The sequence below is a fragment of the Juglans microcarpa x Juglans regia genome, chromosome 4D (assembly GCF_004785595.1).
Source record: "Juglans microcarpa x Juglans regia isolate MS1-56 chromosome 4D, Jm3101_v1.0, whole genome shotgun sequence".
NCBI classification, from domain to species: domain Eukaryota; kingdom Viridiplantae; phylum Streptophyta; class Magnoliopsida; order Fagales; family Juglandaceae; genus Juglans; species Juglans microcarpa x Juglans regia.
The window spans coordinates 30421082-30441564 of NC_054600.1; the positions used below are offsets into that span (position 1 = coordinate 30421082).

The window sequence follows — 20483 nt, forward strand, 5'->3', positions numbered from 1 at the left end:
CCCTCCCTTCCTCTGCTTCGAACCAGAGTCTGCCCCCTCCATCCCTTCCTCAGTTCTATGCATTCAAGTCGAAGTTATTTTTGAGGATTTTTCTGTAGCCAAACGATCCCAAATTTCTTTATCTGAAATATTTTGTTCGTGCAAAAAAATAATTGAAACCCTTGAAATGTTTAGATTGTTTTCTGAGTATGAACGAACCTAGAAGGAGAAGGAATAAAGAAATGAAAATGATCAAACTGTGATTCTGAGTTGGAAGACCCACTCGGTTTGCTCCAAAACAAGTTGGAAGTTGGAAGAAATGAAAAGTAACATTTAGCTCTATACACCATTTGCAGCAAGTTGTAAGACCCACTCGGTTTGCTCCAAAACAATTGCTACCAGGAGTAAATTTGTGAGCTTTAGTGGTAAAGAAATAATGGGTGCCACAGTGACAAGCACAGATCAATCTTTTGAAACCTTTAACGATTTGTGATTTTCAGTTGATTTGTAGCCTGTCTTCACAGTTTCCTTAGCTTCAGTCTGGTTGTATTTTTTTTTTTTTAAATATCGACTCACGCCACGTCAGCCGATGCCGTGAGGGTTTCCTACCGGCGGTTGTTTATAGAAGAACTGTATATATATATATATATATATTTTAGGAGAAACACTACTGTATCCACTCTTTTTATACTTTTATTTGACCGTTGGTTAAATTTTTATTTTTATTTTTAACTTAGTGATTAAGAAAATAATTTTAAATGTATTGGTATATTTTTTTAAAATGTATTTAAATATGTTAAAAAAATGTGAAAAAAAAAAAGAAAAAAAGAACTTTTTTGTCAAGATGGGGCGGCATAATAGCCGCACCCTTTTTTTAATGCTTTTTTCAAATATTTTTTAAACGTCTTATTTTTTTAAAAATATTATAAAATCATTAAAAAATAATTCTTTAACTATTAAATAAAAAAAATAATCAGTATGGATATTCTCGGCCGGACTATGATTTTCCTTTTAGGTCCCGTTTGGATTAAATAGTGATTTCAATTCATCTCATTTTATTATTATAACTTTTCTAAATTTTTATACAAAATATAATAAATAATTCAATTTTTTTAAATTTTAAAATAATAATAATAATATTATTAAAAAATAATATTCTAATAATAATTTATTCAATTTATTTAAAATTATTTTAATTCATCTTATTTCAACTATCAGGGGCGAAATTGATGTCTCCAAAGTCCAAACCATCACTGTGTAAGTATATCTATGAGCCATATTCTTGAGAGTTTCATTAATGGAAATGGGGCCCTCCAAAAGTAAGGTAATTGAGATCTTTCTCCAGGGGGTTCTTCTCCGAACATGCCTAAACAAGGGGAGGTTTGATAATGAGATGAATGGAAAGTTAAACAAAATATTATTAGAATATATTTTTTAATATTATTATTATTTTAAAATTTAAAAAAATTAAATTATTTATTATATTTTATGTAAAAATTTAAAAAAATTATAATAATTAAATAAGATAAGTTAATATGAATCGAAATGACTTTTGTATCTAAATCAGGCCTAAATATCATTTTCAATTTGTAAAACCTATTTTGCATAATTGTATTTTATGGGAAAATTGGGACTATTTTGCATTTAAAAACTTTAGCACCAATTTATATCATTATATAAAAGGGTGGGCACCGATGATGTGTCTAAGAAGTGTATTTCTTTTCATATTTTTTTAATACTCTTAAATATATATATTTTTTAAAAAATTATAATATTATTTAAAATATTTACTTAATTTAAAAAAATTAAAAAGAAAAAAGAAAGAACAGTCCTGATACATTGTGTGGGGAACGATAGCACCTTTTCCTATATAAAATTTTTCTGGGTATCAAATTCGAAACCCAAACGTAATCTTCGACTCTCGCATTTGGATTTGCAGTTGGCAGTTGCAGAGCTGCGAGATGTCGCACTTTGGGAGAGCAGGCCCTCCTGACATCAGAGATACCTTCTCCCTACTCGTCCTCAACATCACTTTCCGTATTTTACCCGTCTTCCTCCCCGATTTTCCTATCTTTCCCCTTCTCCTACCTCTCTCTCAATCCCTAATTCTCCTATTTTTCTCTTTTGCTAGGAACCACCGCTGATGATCTTTTTCCTCTCTTCGATAAGTACGGCAAGGTCGTCGACGTATTTATCCCCCGAGACCGAAGGTTCCTCTCTCTCTCTCTCTCTCTCTCTCTCTCTCTCTCTCTCTCTCTCTCAGAGCTTCTGCTTTCAATTTGGTAGTTCCTGCTTCCAATTTGGTGTTTCTGATTGGTTATAGGACCGGAGAATCGCGTGGTTTCGCATTTGTTCGGTACAAGTATGCGGACGAGGCACAGAAAGCGGTGGAGAAGCTCGATGGTTAGTTATTACTTCCGCAAACTCGACATCTAAAACTAAAAGCTTACCGTCAGCTAGTCTTATTCATTTTGTCATCTTTTTTTTTTTTTTTTTTTGCAGGAAAAATTGTCGATGGCAGAGAGATTATGGTCCAGTTTGCCAAGTACGGCCCAAATGCCGAGCGAATGTAAGTCGCTAACTGTGGGGTTCTGGTTTTTTCTTTTTAAAATCATTGTTCTGATGTTAATTGCTGCACTTTCAAGCTCAAACTATGGCGTACGCGTTCCTCTGGCACCTCCAAAACTTGTTTGATAGAAAAGGGTGTTTTGACTTGTGAGGTAGCAACGTTGATGGTTTTGGTCTTTTTGTATGATGAATCTTGAATATTTGGTTATGGAACCAAACGTTTACTGATTGGATGGTCTTTACAGTTACAGCTACCAGACAAGTAACATTCTGATTCAAAACAATATGTTTAGTGTTTGTTTTAGTTACATCGTATCATGTTTGTTTGTTTTTTTGCCGTCTAATCAATTTATTTACGTTGGATTTATATTTTCAGCCACAAGGGAAGGATAATAGAGACAACTTCAAAGACAAAAGGGAGGTCAAGAAGTCGTAGCCCTCGTCCTAGGTGCGGATCTTTCTCTGCAGAAGTGCTACTAAATTGGGTGCAAAACTGGATGTATTGTCCAGCATTTTAATTTCTGTGGAATTCATAGGATAATTTGTTTGCAAATGAATTCTCAGAGAGATGATGTTATCCTGATTTAATGTAGCTAGTCCGAGTTAGTGCACATTACCAGTTTTGAAAATCTGATGTGACTACTAACGCAAGACATGTTATATAAACTACTGATGCAAGGATCGTCTCTGTGTGTATGTGCTGTTGTTCTGCTATTTTCATTAATGAACGTACACTTCTTTCAATCTTCATCAAATGTAATATCAGGAGTTTGTGCTGGTTTGACACTTGTGCAGCTAATGATGCTCTTGGTAACTCATGCATGTGAAAATTGCAGAAGATTTTGTTGGGGGAGCGTGCCACCTCCGTTCCGCCTCTGGTTTTCATCGTTTTTCTTGTTTCAATGAGATGAACAGTGATATGCTCAGATTTACAAACTGAGCAACGCACTAAAAATGAAAAAACTCTTAACAATCACTCTGATACCACTGTATTCGTCTCATTGAGACAAGAAAAGCGGTGAAAACCAGAAGTGGCACGCTCCCCCAACAAGTGGTATCAGAGCTTCATGTTCCCTCTGCAGTTTTGGGAATGGATTCTCCAGGCTCCATTCTTGCAATTCAGTGCTTCATGTTCCCTCTGCAGTGACTGATTGAAAACCTTTTCAGGTATCGGGATGAAAACAGGGATAGGGATTATAGAAGGAGAAGTCTCAGCAGAAGTAGGGAGCGATATGATCGTGACAGGAACCGCGGGAGGGAAAGGGATCATCGTCGCCATAGCAGGAGCCGTAGTGCAAGTCCTGATCATCACAAAGATCTTGGGAAAGGCAGATATGAAGATGACCGGCGTAGTCGAAGCCGTTCCGATCATAGGTATTCAATCACTCATGTATTAGTGCTTTATATATATATATATATATATATATATATATAACAGCAGAAGATCAGAGAATTGCACAATAATTAAATTATGCAAGCACAAAATAAGTAGGCGGTTAGACCGTCCATATGCATGAATGTATATGCAAAGATAATTGTAATAAACATATAAGCTTTATTAAATTAACAAGCTTAAAGTAATTACAAGGCAGCAGTGGGTAGTGCAGATTTGCACTTACAAGTATTGGGGTAGATAGGGAGAGTCAAGAACAAGTTTGAGAGGATTAAGGGTTTCTCTCGAGTGAGTTCTAAAATGAGCTCTGCCCTTTCTCAGCAAATGAGGTTCTCCTTTTATAGCATAAGGAGTTCCTGTCACAATCATTAAAGTAAAACCCGTGGGTACACAGTGGGAACTGTTTAAGCACGGGGCACAGGGGTGTCATCATTCTGTCCTCCAGCTGTCTTTGTGGGCGGCTGCTTTGGGCATAAGACGACAAATTAGAATTCGGTCCACTCTGTGACGTCCAGCTGTCTCTAGGGGCGGCTGATTTTGGCGCAGAGTGTCAATTATCTTCAAAGAGGACTGTATTTGTCTTCTTTGAACTCAAGTAGTAGTCAATCATCTTCTAGCTTTGGGATGCCTTCCGAATCATGACCAAAAATATTACTGTATGAAGCCTCTGATGATGCTTCTGAGTTTTCTTCAGAATTATCACTTGTAGACTTCGACAGTTGTTGTTCCAGCAATTTCAATAAATCTTTTTTCCCGAGTCTGCTGAGGATATTATCTTTGACAGACTTAGAAGATTTCTTAGAGGATGAACTGGTAGCTTTTCCTCTTGATGAAACTGTTGGTGAATCAGGGGCCTGAATTACCAGGGGGTATTCAGGTATTACTATACCAGACGTAATTGCAGGGAATTCCTTTTTGTCCGCTAGATCAGGAGCGGCTTGGGGAAGTCCTTAATCATCTGGTCAATTACTTTTTCAGTATAACCATACCTATCCCACCATTTTGTGAAATAAGCACGATCCAGCAAATTGGCATTTCTCTCATAAGTCCATTTGAAGATCCACGGTAGTTTGTAGGTCTTACAAAATTGGAGCTCAGGAGGGAACATCTGATTATGCCGGTTTAGTTTTGTACCAGCAAATTTCTTATAGAATTCAAAAGCTCTGGCGAGCTGCTCAGGGAGATTCTCGGGAATTAGTCCGAATAGGTCCCACCATTGGAGAAACCAGTAGGGGAAAGTTCCTTTGAATCTTTTGTCAAAATTAAAGAACCATGAATGGCTCATATCAGGTACCTGAAAAAACATGAAGCGTCTCCAGGCAGTTATGTAATCAAAATAATTATAACTCAGTGCAGAGTCATGGAGTTTTTTGAGGGTAGATGGGTTTGTGGCCCATTCATCTTCTGTAATAACTCGCAGGATATAAGCACTGTGATAAATCAATTTGGTGGAGTCATTCTTATCATAAATGGGTTTAATGATAAGAGAGTTGGTGAGAATCAGGATACTGGAATAAAATTGAAGATTTTTGGAGGAATCCTCAGGTATCCAGTGGAAATTGGTTGGAAAATAGGAAGAGGCTATTTTGAATGGATCTGTGATATTAGAACGACAAGGTTCTATATGGAACAGATGGGTCAAAATTGGCTTCTTCATATACAAAGAATTTCCTTTTGGGAGGAAAAACTGTGGAGTAATTAAAGCAGGTCCTTTTGATGCAATTGCTTTCGCATATGGATCAAAAGGGGTAGAAACCGTAGACGCGAAGGTCGACGGTTGCACAATTGTACCAAGAGGTGTAAACCTATTGGTAATATCCAATGCCGTTGAAGGGGCACTGGGCACAGGAACAGTAGATGTCCTAGACTCATTCTTGATGAGTTTTATACTAGGTATTGGAGGTGGGGGGTTCACTCTCTGTTTTTCTTTTCCTTTCTTTTTGCTGACGCTCATGGTTGGGTGTCTGCAAGAATTCTCTGGTAAGAAAATCAGGGATAGAATTATCAGTGCCTTTGATGTATTCAATATCAAAATCAAAAACACTTAAAATACTTTGCCATCGTGCAAAAATATGTTTTGATGCAATGTTTTGAACATCTTGTTCTAAAACAAATTTAGCACTCATGCAATCAATACGAAGTAAAAACTTCTTATTTAATAAATCAGATTGAAATTTAGAAATACATAGTACTATGGATAATATTTCCTGTTTAATAGTACTATATTTTTCTTGTGCAGGGTTCCAGGTTCCAGAATGGAATCGAACAATTTGTTCAGATGAACCTGGTGAAACACATTGTTTCAGAATGCCACCATAACCAATGTTTGAGGCATCTGTTTCAACGATTTTGAATGAATCAGAAGTGGGGATACCAAGGCACGGTAAAGTTTTGACATGTGCTTTGATTTTCCTCACTATTTTAGTATGTATTTCTGTCCAAGGAGGAGGATTGGAAAGAAGTCTTTTGAACAAAGGACGACATTGTTTCCTCATATCCTTGTAGAAATCAGCAATGTAGTTAAGAGATCCTAAGAATCTCTGTAACTGGTTTTTGTCAAGAATGACATCAGGGAATTTATCAGCAAAATCAATGGCTCTTTGGATGGGCCTGATTTTACCTTCAGCAATATCATAACCAAGGAATCTGATCTTGGTTTGGAACAATTTGATCTTTTTCGCAGAAACGACAAGACCATTGAATCTAATGATGTCAAGAAACGAATTTAAATGTTTCCAATGTTCATCGATAGATTTTGAAAAAACAAGAACATCATCTATGTAGACGATGGTGAAAGTAGTGAACGAATTGAAGATATCGTTCATGATATGTTGGAACTCACTGGGGCATTTTTGAGACCGAATGGCATCACATTCCATTCGTAATGACCAAAGGGAGTAACAAAGGCTGTTTTGTACCTATCTGACTCAGCTACCTGGATTTGCCAAAAACCAGACTTGAGGTCAAATTTGGAAAACACTACAGCATCAGTCAACCTATGAATTAAGTCATTTTTGTTGGGAATAGGGTACCTAATCCACTGTAAGACTTTGTTCAAAGGTTTGTAATTAATGACTAGACGAGGGACACCTCTCTCTAGTTCGGCCTTTTTTCTGACATAAAAAGCTGGGCAAGACCATGGGGACTTACTCTCTCTAATTATGCCTTTTTTCATCAGATCACTAATCTCCAGTTTGCAAAACTCTAAAGTCTGACTATTCATTTGAATTGGTCTGGCTTTAGTGGGGATTGTGCGTTCATCAAAATTTTTGATATAGGGAAGAGAAACGATGTGTTTCTTCCTATGCCAAAAAACATTTGGTAAATCAGAACAAACATCGAAAACAAGACGCTTGTTAAAATCATCAATTTTTGAAATTAAAATTGGAGAAGATAAATGATCAGAAATCTTTTTGTATCTTATTTCCTGTTTGAGGAAATTCAGATGTTTTTGTTTTGCAAAAAGCAAAGATTTCAAACCTTTATCTTGATCAATCTCTTGACGAGATGCAAATTTAAATTTGACTTTTTGACCAAAAGGGTCGGTAGTGATACCGTATTTCTCAGTCAAAAAGGGGTATAAAGCCGAAATAAAAGGAATGCCTAAAATCACTTTGTCAGACATGTTTCTGACCAAAACAGAAGGGATTTTAAAACAAACATTATTTTGGCAAACATGAGCATTGTTAAGTTCAAAAGTAATTTTCATCTGAGATCCATTAGCAGAAAAAAGTCTCTCAGAAGATTTTTCAAAATATTTGCTGGGAATGAGTCCTTCCTGAATACAATTCAGGTCTGATCCGGAATCAATCATAGCAACAACAGAGAATTGAAAATCATGGGCAACAACAATAGTAACCCTTGAAAACCATTTTGGAGGAATGGTATGATGGATTAAACAAATCTGGTTATCAGCAGCTAACTCATGTTGGCTAGAACCAGAGTCGTTTGTTTGCTCATTATCAGAAGGGATGTCCTGATCAAGTTGTTTATCAATTTTGAACACTAAAAATTCTTGTTTTAAAATCTCATTTTCAGTCTTAAGGTTGTTAACCTCAGATCTGAGTTCAACGATTTCTTTTTTAACAAGATTTATTTCGTGTTGCAAATCATTTGTTGAAATATCCTTGGGTTTTTTCTTTTGAAATCTCTCCAAGGTTTCTTGAAAACTAATCCTGTGTTTTGAAGGTTCTGGTTCTTGACGACCCAGAAGCTTCTTTAGCTTAAGAAGATATTCTTCCTTGAGCTCAGGATTTGTAATTTGAGAAATTAAGGTTAGCAATAGATTTTCTTGTTCTTCAGATTTGGATAAGACATGGATTGTCTTCCCTTTCATCTGACAGCAAGTATCTTTACAATTGCAACCTATCTTAGGACCAGAAACTTCAAGAGTTTCAGGTTCTGAATGATATTCTGAATCACTAGAACTGAACTCGAGGGTATCAGATGATGAAGATGAGACTATTTCTAGGAGTCGAAATAGTTCTTCCTTATCATTGTTACCAATGTTTAACTGGTTAAGTTTCTTTTTCAGTTTTTTATCTGTTTTAGCCTTCTGGGGACATTTACTAGCAAAATGCCCTTTCTTGCCACAGATATAACATTTTCCTTCAGAAGATTCTTTCGAATTCTTTTTCTTAGAAAATGGCTTAGAAAATGGTTTTTTATAAGTTTTCTTATAAAATTCATCACGGGGTTTTCTCCTGGTGTCCCTGTGAGGTTTAGAAAACTTGTGTCTCCTTTTAGAGGGAGCTATAGCAGGAAGTCCAAATTGTTCACAAAATGTTCCCATTTCGTATTTGGCTTTCTTGCTATTTCTCATCTGCTCTCGGAGCATTCTTTGATCATTACACATACTAATACCAAGTTTCTTTATTACTGCGCATATATCACCATAGGTGTATGCATCGTAATTTAGAGACCCAGCAACAGTAAGTTCATCCTTCACTTTGTAAGCAAATAAGCGAGGTAAACCATCAATATATTTCTCCTTCCAGTAAGGCTTTTGACTGTCGTTACGAAGCATTACTTTTGAAATAAAAACATCTTGGTACCATCTATAATCAGACATCTGATGACATCTCAGATTATTTAACTGGTCGCTGATACGACTGGTTATATCAGATGGTGTGCCAATAAAATGCTTTAAAATTGTATAAATCAAAGTATTAACTCCATCAGCCTGAGCAGAACCAATGGATTCATCAAAAATAGGAAATCCTTCATCATTACACTTGACAGCGTTCTGAATGGATTCCTTAGCATCTCTGGTTAGGTGTTTATCCCACCAGTTTCTTAAAACGCCGGAAAAACCTTGTGTTAAAATCTTAACAATATCAGGTTGTCTGATATTATTATTAACATAAGCATTTGAAATCAGTGACATTTTACTCATGGTATTCATGATCTCTTGTTCAGAGAAACCATCAATATTCCACTCGTAAACTTTGTCAGCAGAGTAAGAAGATTGGCTTTGAAAAACTTTTTCTTCAAACTGTAAATCAGGGAGAGTAGGCCTGGAATACCAGTTCTTCGTCAGACTCATTGGTTGAGGTCCTTTTGAAGAAAATCTGGCGATTTCAGGTTTTAAATTAACATCTTGAAAATTGTTTTCAAGTGAATCAAGATCCTTTTCATCAGAGGAGTGTTCGTCAGAAGACTCGTCTGTGGATTCTATTAAAACTTCTTCTTCTATTTCTTTGTTAGACAAAGCACTAGTAGAAGGAAGTTCTTTCTTCAGATCTTTGAGCATTTGATCAATCTTATCTAAAGTCTGTGCCTGAGGTATTTTAAAATCAATTTTGGCTCGACTTTCAGGTAAGATAATCAAAGGTTTTTCAATTATTTTCTTTGGTTGATCTGTATTTGAAACCAAAGGAATAGGATCAGGTTTTTCAACCTTTTCTTCAATCCGATCCAACTGTTGTCCGATCGTATGAAGAGCAAGATTCACAAAGTTATTTTGAGAAATAACTTTTTTGGTTTCTTTGAGAATCTTGTCCTTCTCAGGATCTCTGGAAACAGTTTCCGAGATTTTGAAAGGTGAAGCAGATATCTCAACTCCCTTGTGGGTGATGAGAACAGTCTCCAAAGGTGGATGGCTTGACTGATGAGAACAATCTGGTATCTAATTGTTGTGAATTGCTTCTTCTTTGTTGAACTTATTTTGTTTTTTGACAACCCTGAGACGAAGTTTCTACTTCGGTTGGTTCAGGATCATCTTTCGACAAGTAGGTGAGGTACCCAGGTAAGTCCCGTGTTAAGCCTAGGTTGGCGTTGAGGGCAGTTAGTGGTGCAAACCCGAGGGCCGAGAGTGGTAAGTTCGCAGACCCCTGAGATGCGACGGTCGGTGTTGTCCTAGGACAAAATGAGTTGGATAAATAGATCCAATTCAACAATTAGTTCCAGGTCGGCTATGCCGCCTGACATAGTGAATGAGGAAGACTGTGCTTTCGAAGCAGTTGAGTCTTCTAAATTTGGGTCTTGGAAGATCCCAAGCCTTAATGTTGATAAACTGTATCGGACCAATTGGTTCGAGAAAACCTTGCACACACAACACTGCGTGCGTACTGTTGAACAAACCTATGCTATATCTAAATCCCAAGAAAAATGCTGTCTGTTCCCAAAAGAACAAATGGCTAAATTCTTTCAGGAAGGATTTAGGTATATCCATATTGGATCTGTCCAAATCGCCGCCAAACCTTTAACTAGGAGAGGTATCGATGCATCCGTTCTTTTCTGTCTAAGGGATGCCAGATTCAATCAATTTGAAACAAGTATTCTCGGAATGATCCAATCGTCATTGACGAACGGACCAGTCCATTTTAATTGTTTCCCTGATTTAACTCTTGCTATTGATGATGGTCATATTTCAAAATGTTTAACTTTAAATATTTTGACTTCTGGTTATGACATGCTGGAGGGTAGTAAACCCCTCACTTTGATTTACAGGATTTATTATCGTCTTTTAAAAACGAATTTAAATCCTCGTGCTATTGCAAAACCTATCCATGGGAAAACTCTCCTGATCCAGAGTTCGACCCCGGATGCGGAAGTTTCTGTTCCAAAAATGATTTTCTGGAAAGACATTGTTCTTCCCAAAGAATGGATTTTAGAGGATGAAGTTCCTCCTACTGCTATTCCACGAAATCCTGTTGATAGTTATCCAAGTAACATTCAACAGTATTTAGATGGAACTGTTAAAATTTGTTTTGATCAGAACAGATCTCCAGGGCTGAGAAGAAATTCTTATGCTGGATCTAGTTCTTCTTTTGAAGGGTCGGAAATTCCAGTAAGAAGAGACCAAAATCTCAAACAATTTCTGGAAGATTCTGTTAAAACTGCCCAACCTGTTAAACCTGTTTTAAAATTGAAAGGACTTTCTACGTCCTCTCAAGTTACTTCTGCTTTTTATTCGGCAAAGGATGTTGGTTCTTCTAAAGACCAGCCTATTCACAATGAAGCTGATAAAGAGGAGGAATCCTCTGAATCACCCACGGCTTCAGAAATGGTAGCTCCTGTTGCCCCCCAGGTTCATCACAGTCTAACTGTGTTGAATAAACCATTTGCGTTTGATCTTGTTTATCTTTTCGAAGAATACAAACTTTCAAAAAACAGTGCTAGGCGTAAAGCCTATCATGCAAAGTATTCAGAAAAAGAAAAACAACGTGTTAAACGGAAATGGAAAGAAGAAATGAATAAGCAACAACAGCATATTCTTTTCTTCGATTTTGTTGAAAATATTTATGTTTCAAACAACACTTTAAACGTTGTTAAAACTGATTTTGTCCAGGAAGAAGGCAAGATGGTAGTTCAGTCAAGCCATCCACCTTTGGAGACTGTTCTCATCACCCACAAGGGAGTTGAGATATCTGCTTCACCTTTCAAAATCTCGGAAACTGTTTCCAGAGATCCTGAGAAGGACAAGATTCTCAAAGAAACCAAAAAAGTTATTTCTCAAAATAACTTTGTGAATCTTGCTCTTCATACGATCGGACAACAGTTGGATCGGATTGAAGAAAAGGTTGAAAAACCTGATCCTATTCCTTTGGTTTCAAATACAGATCAACCAAAGAAAATAATTGAAAAACCTTTGATTATCTTACCTGAAAGTCGAGCCAAAATTGATTTTAAAATACCTCAGGCACAGACTTTAGATAAGATTGATCAAATGCTCAAAGATCTGAAGAAAGAACTTCCTTCTACTAGTGCTTTGTCTAACAAAGAAATAGAAGAAGAAGTTTTAATAGAATCCACAGACGAGTCTTCTGACGAACACTCCTCTGATGAAAAGGATCTTGATTCACTTGAAAACAATTTTCAAGATGTTAATTTAAAACCTGAAATCGCCAGATTTTCTTCAAAAGGACCTCAACCAATGAGTCTGACGAAGAACTGGTATTCCAGGCCTACTCCCCCTGATTTACAGTTTGAAGAAAAAGTTTTTCAAAGCCAATCTTCTTACTCTGCTGACAAAGTTTACGAGTGGAATATTGATGGTTTCTCTGAACAAGAGATCATGAATACCATGAGTAAAATGTCACTGATTTCAAATGCTTATGTTAATAATAATATCAGACAACCTGATATTGTTAAGATTTTAACACAAGGTTTTTCCGGCGTTTTAAGAAACTGGTGGGATAAACACCTAACCAGAAATGCTAAGGAATCCATTCAGAACGCTGTCAAGTGTAATGATGAAGGATTTCCTATTTTTGATGAATCCATTGGTTCTGCTCAGGCTGATGGAGTTAATACTTTGATTTATACAATTTTAAAGCATTTTATTGGCACACCATCTGATATAACCAGTCGTATCAGCGACCAGTTAAATAATCTGAGATGTCATCAGATGTCTGATTATAGATGGTACCAAGATGTTTTTATTTCAAAAGTAATGCTTCGTGACGACAGTCAAAAGCCTTACTGGAAGGAGAAATATATTGATGGTTTACCTCGCTTATTTGCTTACAAAGTGAAGGATGAACTTACTGTTGCTGGGTCTCTAAATTACGATGCATACACCTATGGTGATATATGCGCAGTAATAAAGAAACTTGGTATTAGTATGTGTAATGATCAAAGAATGCTCCGAGAGCAGATGAGAAATAGCAAGAAAGCCAAATACGAAATGGGAACATTTTGTGAACAATTTGGACTTCCTGCTATAGCTCCCTCTAAAAGGAGACACAAGTTTTCTAAACCTCACAGGGACACCAGGAGAAAACCCCGTGATGAATTTTATAAGAAAACTTATAAAAAACCATTTTCTAAGCCATTTTCTAAGAAAAAGAATTCGAAAGAATCTTCTGAAGGAAAATGTTATATCTGTGGCAAGAAAGGGCATTTTGCTAGTAAATGTCCCCAGAAGGCTAAAACAGATAAAAAACTGAAAAAGAAACTTAACCAGTTAAACATTGGTAACAATGATAAGGAAGAACTATTTCGACTCCTAGAAATAGTCTCATCTTCATCATCTGATACCCTCGAGTTCAGTTCTAGTGATTCAGAATATCATTCAGAACCTGAAACTCTTGAAGTTTCTGGTCCTAAGATAGGTTGCAATTGTAAAGATACTTGCTGTCAGATGAAAGGGAAGACAATCCATGTCTTATCCAAATCTGAAGAACAAGAAAATCTATTGCTAACCTTAATTTCTCAAATTACAAATCCTGAGCTCAAGGAAGAATATCTTCTTAAGCTAAAGAAGCTTCTGGGTCGTCAAGAACCAGAACCTTCAAAACACAGGATTAGTTTTCAAGAAACCTTGGAGAGATTTCAAAAGAAAAAACCCAAGGATATTTCAACAAATGATTTGCAACACGAAATAAATCTTGTTAAAAAAGAAATCGTTGAACTCAGATCTGAGGTTAACAACCTTAAGACTGAAAATGAGATTTTAAAACAAGAATTTTTAGTGTTCAAAATTGATAAACAACTTGATCAGGACATCCCTTCTGATAATGAGCAAACAAACGACTCTGGTTCTAGCCAACATGAGTTAGCTGCTGATAACCAGATTTGTTTAATCCATCATACCATTCCTCCAAAATGGTTTTCAAGGGTTACTATTGTTGTTGCCCATGATTTTCAATTCTCTGTTGTTGCTATGATTGATTCCGGATCAGACCTGAATTGTATTCAGGAAGGACTCATTCCCAGCAAATATTTTGAAAAATCTTCTGAGAGACTTTTTTCTGCTAATGGATCTCAGATGAAAATTACTTTTGAACTTAACAATGCTCATGTTTGCCAAAATAATGTTTGTTTTAAAATCCCTTCTGTTTTGGTCAGAAACATGTCTGACAAAGTGATTTTAGGCATTCCTTTTATTTCGGCTTTATACCCCTTTTTGACTGAGAAAGACGGTATCACTACCGACCCTTTTGGTCAAAAAGTCAAATTTAAATTTGCATCTCGTCAAGAGATTGATCAAGATAAAGGTTTGAAATCTTTGCTTTTTGCAAAACAAAAACATCTGAATTTCCTCAAACAGGAAATAAGATACAAAAAGATTTCTGATCATTTATCTTCTCCAATTTTAATTTCAAAAATTGATGATTTTAACAAGCGTCTTGTTTTCGATGTTTGTTCTGATTTACCAAATGCTTTTTGGCATAGGAAGAAACACATCGTTTCTCTTCCCTATATCAAAAATTTTGATGAACGCACAATCCCCACTAAAGCCAGACCAATTCAAATGAATAGTCAGACTTTAGAGTTTTGCAAACTGGAGATTAGTGATCTGATGAAAAAAGGCATAATTAGAGAGAGTAAGTCCCCATGGTCTTGCCCAGCTTTTTATGTCAGAAAAAAGGCCGAACTAGAGAGAGGTGTCCCTCGTCTAGTCATTAATTACAAACCTTTGAACAAAGTCTTACAGTGGATTAGGTACCCTATTCCCAACAAAAATGACTTAATTCATAGGTTGACTGATGCTGTAGTGTTTTCCAAATTTGACCTCAAGTCTGGTTTTTGGCAAATCCAGGTAGCTGAGTCAGATAGGTACAAAACAGCCTTTGTTACTCCCTTTGGTCATTACGAATGGAATGTGATGCCATTCGGTCTCAAAAATGCCCCCAGTGAGTTCCAACATATCATGAACGATATCTTCAATTCGTTCACTACTTTCACCATCGTCTACATAGATGATGTTCTTGTTTTTTCAAAATCTATCGATGAACATTGGAAACATTTAAATTCGTTTCTTGACATCATTAGATTCAATGGTCTTGTCGTTTCTGCGAAAAAGATCAAATTGTTCCAAACCAAGATCAGATTCCTTGGTTATGATATTGCTGAAGGTAAAATCAGGCCCATCCAAAGAGCCATTGATTTTGCTGATAAATTCCCTGATGTCATTCTTGACAAAAACCAGTTACAGAGATTCTTAGGATCTCTTAACTACATTGCTGATTTCTACAAGGATATGAGGAAACAATGTCGTCCTTTGTTCAAAAGACTTCTTTCCAATCCTCCTCCTTGGACAGAAATACATACTAAAATAGTGAGGAAAATCAAAGCACATGTCAAAACTTTACCGTGCCTTGGTATCCCCACTTCTGATTCATTCAAAATCGTTGAAACAGATGCCTCAAACATTGGTTATGGTGGCATTCTGAAACAATGTGTTTCACCAGGTTCATCTGAACAAATTGTTCGATTCCATTCTGGAACCTGGAACCCTGCACAAGAAAAATATAGTACTATTAAACAGGAAATATTATCCATAGTACTATGTATTTCTAAATTTCAATCTGATTTATTAAATAAGAAGTTTTTACTTCGTATTGATTGCATGAGTGCTAAATTTGTTTTAGAACAAGATGTTCAAAACATTGCATCAAAACATATTTTTGCACGATGGCAAAGTATTTTAAGTGTTTTTGATTTTGATATTGAATACATCAAAGGCACTGATAATTCTATCCCTGATTTTCTTACCAGAGAATTCTTGCAGACACCCAATCATGAGCGTCAGCAAAAAGAAAGGAAAAGAAAAACAGAGAGTGAACCCCCCACCTCCAATACCTAGTATAAAACTCATCAAGAATGAGTCTAGGACATCTACTGTTCCTGTGCCCAGTGCCCCTTCAACGGCATTGGATATTACCAATAGGTTTACACCTCTTGGTACAATTGTGCAACCGTCGACCTTCGCGTCTACGGTTTCTACCCCTTTTGATCCATATGCGAAAGCAATTGCATCAAAAGGACCTGCTTTAATTACTCCACAGTTTTTCCTCCCAAAAGGAAATTCTTTGTATATGAAGAAGCCAATTTTGACCCATCTGTTCCATATAGAACCTTGTCGTTCTAATATCACAGATCCATTCAAAATAGCCTCTTCCTATTTTCCAACCAATTTCCACTGGATACCTGAGGATTCCTCCAAAAATCTTCAATTTTATTCCAGTATCCTGATTCTCACCAACTCTCTTATCATTAAACCCATTTATGATAAGAATGACTCCACCAAATTGATTTATCACAGTGCTTATATCCTGCGAGTTATTACAGAAGATGAATGGGCCACAAACCCATCTACCCTCAAAAAATTCCATGACTCTGCACTGAGTTATAATTATTTTGATTACATAACTGCCTGGAGACGCTTCATGTTTTTTCAGGTACCTGATATGAGCCATTCATGGTTCTTTAATTTTGACAAAAGATTCAAAGGAACTTTCCCCTACTGGTTTCTCCAATGGTGGGACCTATTCGGACTAATTCCCGAGAATCTCCCTGAGCAGCTCGCCAGAGCTTTTGAATTCTATAAGAAATTTGCTGGTACAAAACTAAACCGGCATAATCAGATGTTCCCTCCTGAGCTCCAATTTTGTAAGACCTACAAACTACCGTGGATCTTCAAATGGACTTATGAGAGAAATGCCAATTTGCTGGATCGTGCTTATTTCACAAAATGGTGGGATAGGTATGGTTATACTGAAAAAGTAATTGACCAGATGATTAAGGACTTCCCCCAAGCCGCTCCTGATCTAGCGGACAAAAAGGAATTCCCTGCAATTACGTCTGGTATAGTAATACCTGAATACCCCCTGGTAATTCAGGCCCCTGATTCACCAACAGTTTCATCAAGAGGAAAAGCTACCAGTTCATCCTCTAAGAAATCTTCTAAGTCTGTCAAAGATAATATCCTCAGCAGACTCGGGAAAAAAGATTTATTGAAATTGCTGGAACAACAACTGTCGAAGTCTACAAGTGATAATTCTGAAGAAAACTCAGAAGCATCATCAGAGGCTTCATACAGTAATATTTTTGGTCATGATTCGGAAGGCATCCCAAAGCTAGAAGATGATTGACTACTACTTGAGTTCAAAGAAGACAAATACAGTCCTCTTTGAAGATAATTGACACTCTGCGCCAAAATCAGCCGCCCCTAGAGACAGCTGGACGTCACAGAGTGGACCGAATTCTAATTTGTCGTCTTATGCCCAAAGCAGCCGCCCACAAAGACAGCTGGAGGACAGAATGATGACACCCCTGTGCCCCGTGCTTAAACAGTTCCCACTGTGTACCCACGGGTTTTACTTTAATGATTGTAACAGGAACTCCTTATGCTATAAAAGGAGAACCTCATTTGCTGAGAGAGGGCAGAGCTCATTTTAGAACTCACTCGAGAGAAACCCTTAATCCTCTCAAACTTGTTCTTGACTCTCCCTATCTACCCCAATACTTGTAAGTGCAAATCTGCACTACCCACTGCTGCCTTGTAATTACTTTAAGCTTGTTAATTTAATAAAGCTTATATGTTTATTACAATTATCTTTGCATATACATTCATGCATATGGACGGTCTAACCGCCTACTTATTTTGTGCTTGCATAATTTAATTATTGTGCAATTCTCTGATCTTCTGCTGTTCTTCCTCCCCTTCCTTCTCTTCTTCTTCGGTCAGGCTCCGCCCTTTCCTTCTTCTCGCTGTCTTGGTAATATATATATATATATATATATATAAAAGAGTGTATTCTTGGCTTATTATCCGATGGTAAATGAGAATTTTGTTGAAGTGCTTCCCCGGCTCGGCGCAGTCCTCATCCTTGGGGGAGTCTATCTCCACGTAGGACACCTGGTGTTGACAGTCCTGATGCCCAGACCAGTAATGGAGCTCCTGTGCCAAAAACTGTTTCGCCACATACCCATGTTGATTCTCGAAGCCGAACTCCACAAGATCTGATGCTGATGTGAGTCTCTGCAATGCATTTCTGGGCTTATTTTTTGCACTGATCAAAAAATAAATCTGGGTTTTTTTCCCCTTTTAAGCTATAGGATTTTTTATTGGACTAACTTATTTGTGGCTTAACTGTTTGTGGTAATTATATTTTGTAGGAATGAAGGAGCAACATAAGATTTGGAGATATCTTTGGCTTGAAGCGTTATCTCTGCTTTGATCTTGGAAAGGACATGTTATGTTAAGCATGCTCGGATCAACACCCTGATTGCTAGGTTTTATTGCCATGGACCTTTTGGGAGGTTGAACATTAGCTTGTTGGATCCAATTCCTTCCTTGACTCATGTTTGATGGTAGTTAATGTATTCTGATACCTATAGGTTTGTACTGTTTCAAGTGTTCCAGAATACTTTTTGTTACTTTGTTTAAGAGTTTCTGCCAATGGGTCATTCCATATTTTTGGTTTCCTTAGATGTTGTTTTACTTCTTCTTCATTTTTCATCTGTTGCTTTCTTTCCTTCTCTGTGATCATTTTTTAATTTTTACATGAATCTACAATTCTGATCCTTTCTCATTGTGAATCACATATTGTCCTTATATAGTTGTGTACGGGAAGGGTGAATTTTGCTGTTTGCTGAGATGTGCTAGCTGTGGTGCTGATTTTGGTTCACAGATGGTGGATATCATGTTCATGCTGTTTGCAATCCACTGTCTCCTACCATTTTCTTTTTGATAATGTCATGAGTGGTAAGAGTTAAAACTCATTCTCTCTTTAATGTCCTACAGCCATGGGTTTGTGATTTGTAACCTGACCATACTTCTCAACTTTGCTGATATCCAAAGTTTTGGCCTACCAAGGAGTTTGAGTAGCTGTGGTTGCCTAAAGATGGATCCAATTCGTATGCATTTACATGTAGCTGGCTCAGGTTCATATGAATGCTCCTTGATTACACTTCTTGGTCTAAGTTTCAGGTAGCTCTTTGTGGCAATGCCTGCATTGATAGGAATGGGTCCGTGTTGGTGAATGGGAGCCTGTGGTGCAGTATTATTATAGTTAGATATTGTCATTAGGACATGTTCATAAATGTGAATGATTCTCTTTTCCCAATGCTTTGTATTTTTTTCCTAAATGGTTCTACTTCCTACAATAGCTCATAGGTGTTATGTTGATTGTAGTGTTATTATTAGCCAACCTCAAGTTGGTTTTTTTATTAAATTTGTTGTGTCTATCTTCCAATAACTTTATATTCTTGGTATACATTCATCGAAAGATGTGATATTATTGGATCACCATTTCATCGTCATCTATTAGTGAATGATCTATTTACATCAAATATGCACTAAAATTGGCGAAAATATTGTTGAGTGAACGGATCAAGGTACTGCAAATTTCTTTTCCTGTTTTTTGGTGTGCGCTTCCCCTCCCATGTACTTGCAATTTTTTGTGACCTGTTCTTTCAATGTAACGTGGACTTGAAACGCTGCTTTCATTGTGTTTTATTTCCATAAACGGTGATGGATGGCAATAGGGGTGGGTAGCGGGTGCGGGCCCTGTTGCCCCTTCTCCCGACCGCTCTGCCCCCGTGAGGCAGGGCGGATGAAGTGGAACCTCACCCCGTATATACCCCGCTCCGCTCCGTTTGTTATATATATATTAATTTTATATAATACGTATTATATAAATGAAATACTCACGTCATTTTGTGCTTGGGTTTTTTTTTTAATACCCCTGCCCATAATCAAAACGATGGCATTTTGATTACGGGTTAATACCCAGTCGAAGAGCCCCCCCTAGTTCTCTTCTTCTTTGGGATTCATCTTTTCCTGTCTCTCTCTCTGCGATTCTCGCCTCTCTATTCTCTCTAATTTGCCGTTTACTTCATCAATCACCATTGTCATCTCGAGTTGCTGTCGCAGTTGTAAATTTCCATCGTTGTCTCAACCTCAGCGCTTAGCGGATGTAAGTAAGGCTTAATAGCTCACTCCTGAATCTCTTCTTGAGTCGCCTCATATTTTTTTATTATTTGTGGATGGAGATTGGAGGATGGGATTAAAGGAGAATGTGATTGTGAATTGTAGAAGATTTGATTGTGCATGTGGTTTTGTAAATTGCTTGATTGTACTCGATGTGCTGTGAAATTGTGAATCATTGAAGGGGGCGGAACTCAGGAGAAAAATCCCAACCCCCGCCCATGCGGGGGCGGGGGGCAGGATAGGGGTGGCCCCGCCCCTACGAGGCGGGTAGCACCCCTAGATGGCAAGACTACTAAAAATTTGCGAACACATGAAATGGCAATTTTTTCCTTATTTTTGTTGGGACTGTTCAAATTCCTGTCCTAAATTGAGCCGAAA

General features: G+C 37.1%; 1 protein-coding gene across 3 annotated transcripts; it reads left to right on the forward strand.

Moving 5' to 3' along the window:
* Positions 1 to 1839: 1839 nt before the first annotated feature.
* Positions 1840 to 19435, forward strand: LOC121260678 (serine/arginine-rich splicing factor SC35-like). 3 transcript variants are annotated; one of them, XR_005939769.1, is made up of 10 exons: positions 1845 to 2016; positions 2111 to 2189; positions 2303 to 2382; positions 2482 to 2548; positions 2924 to 2995; positions 3715 to 3921; positions 17992 to 18144; positions 18290 to 18511; positions 18734 to 18878; positions 18975 to 19435. XR_005939769.1 is itself a non-coding variant. In XM_041162628.1 (8 exons), exons 1-8 carry the CDS (start codon positions 1941 to 1943, stop codon positions 18306 to 18308), a joined length of 774 nt encoding a protein of 257 aa, XP_041018562.1. In that variant the 5' UTR covers positions 1840 to 1940; the 3' UTR covers positions 18309 to 18602. The 3 variants fall into 3 exon arrangements, 2 of the variants coding, with proteins under 2 accessions (XP_041018562.1, XP_041018563.1); XM_041162628.1 differs by lacking the exons at positions 18734 to 18878; positions 18975 to 19435 and having other exon boundaries at positions 1840 to 2016; positions 17971 to 18144; positions 18290 to 18602; XM_041162629.1 differs by lacking the exons at positions 18734 to 18878; positions 18975 to 19435 and having other exon boundaries at positions 18290 to 18602.
* Positions 19436 to 20483: the final 1048 nt, after the last annotated feature.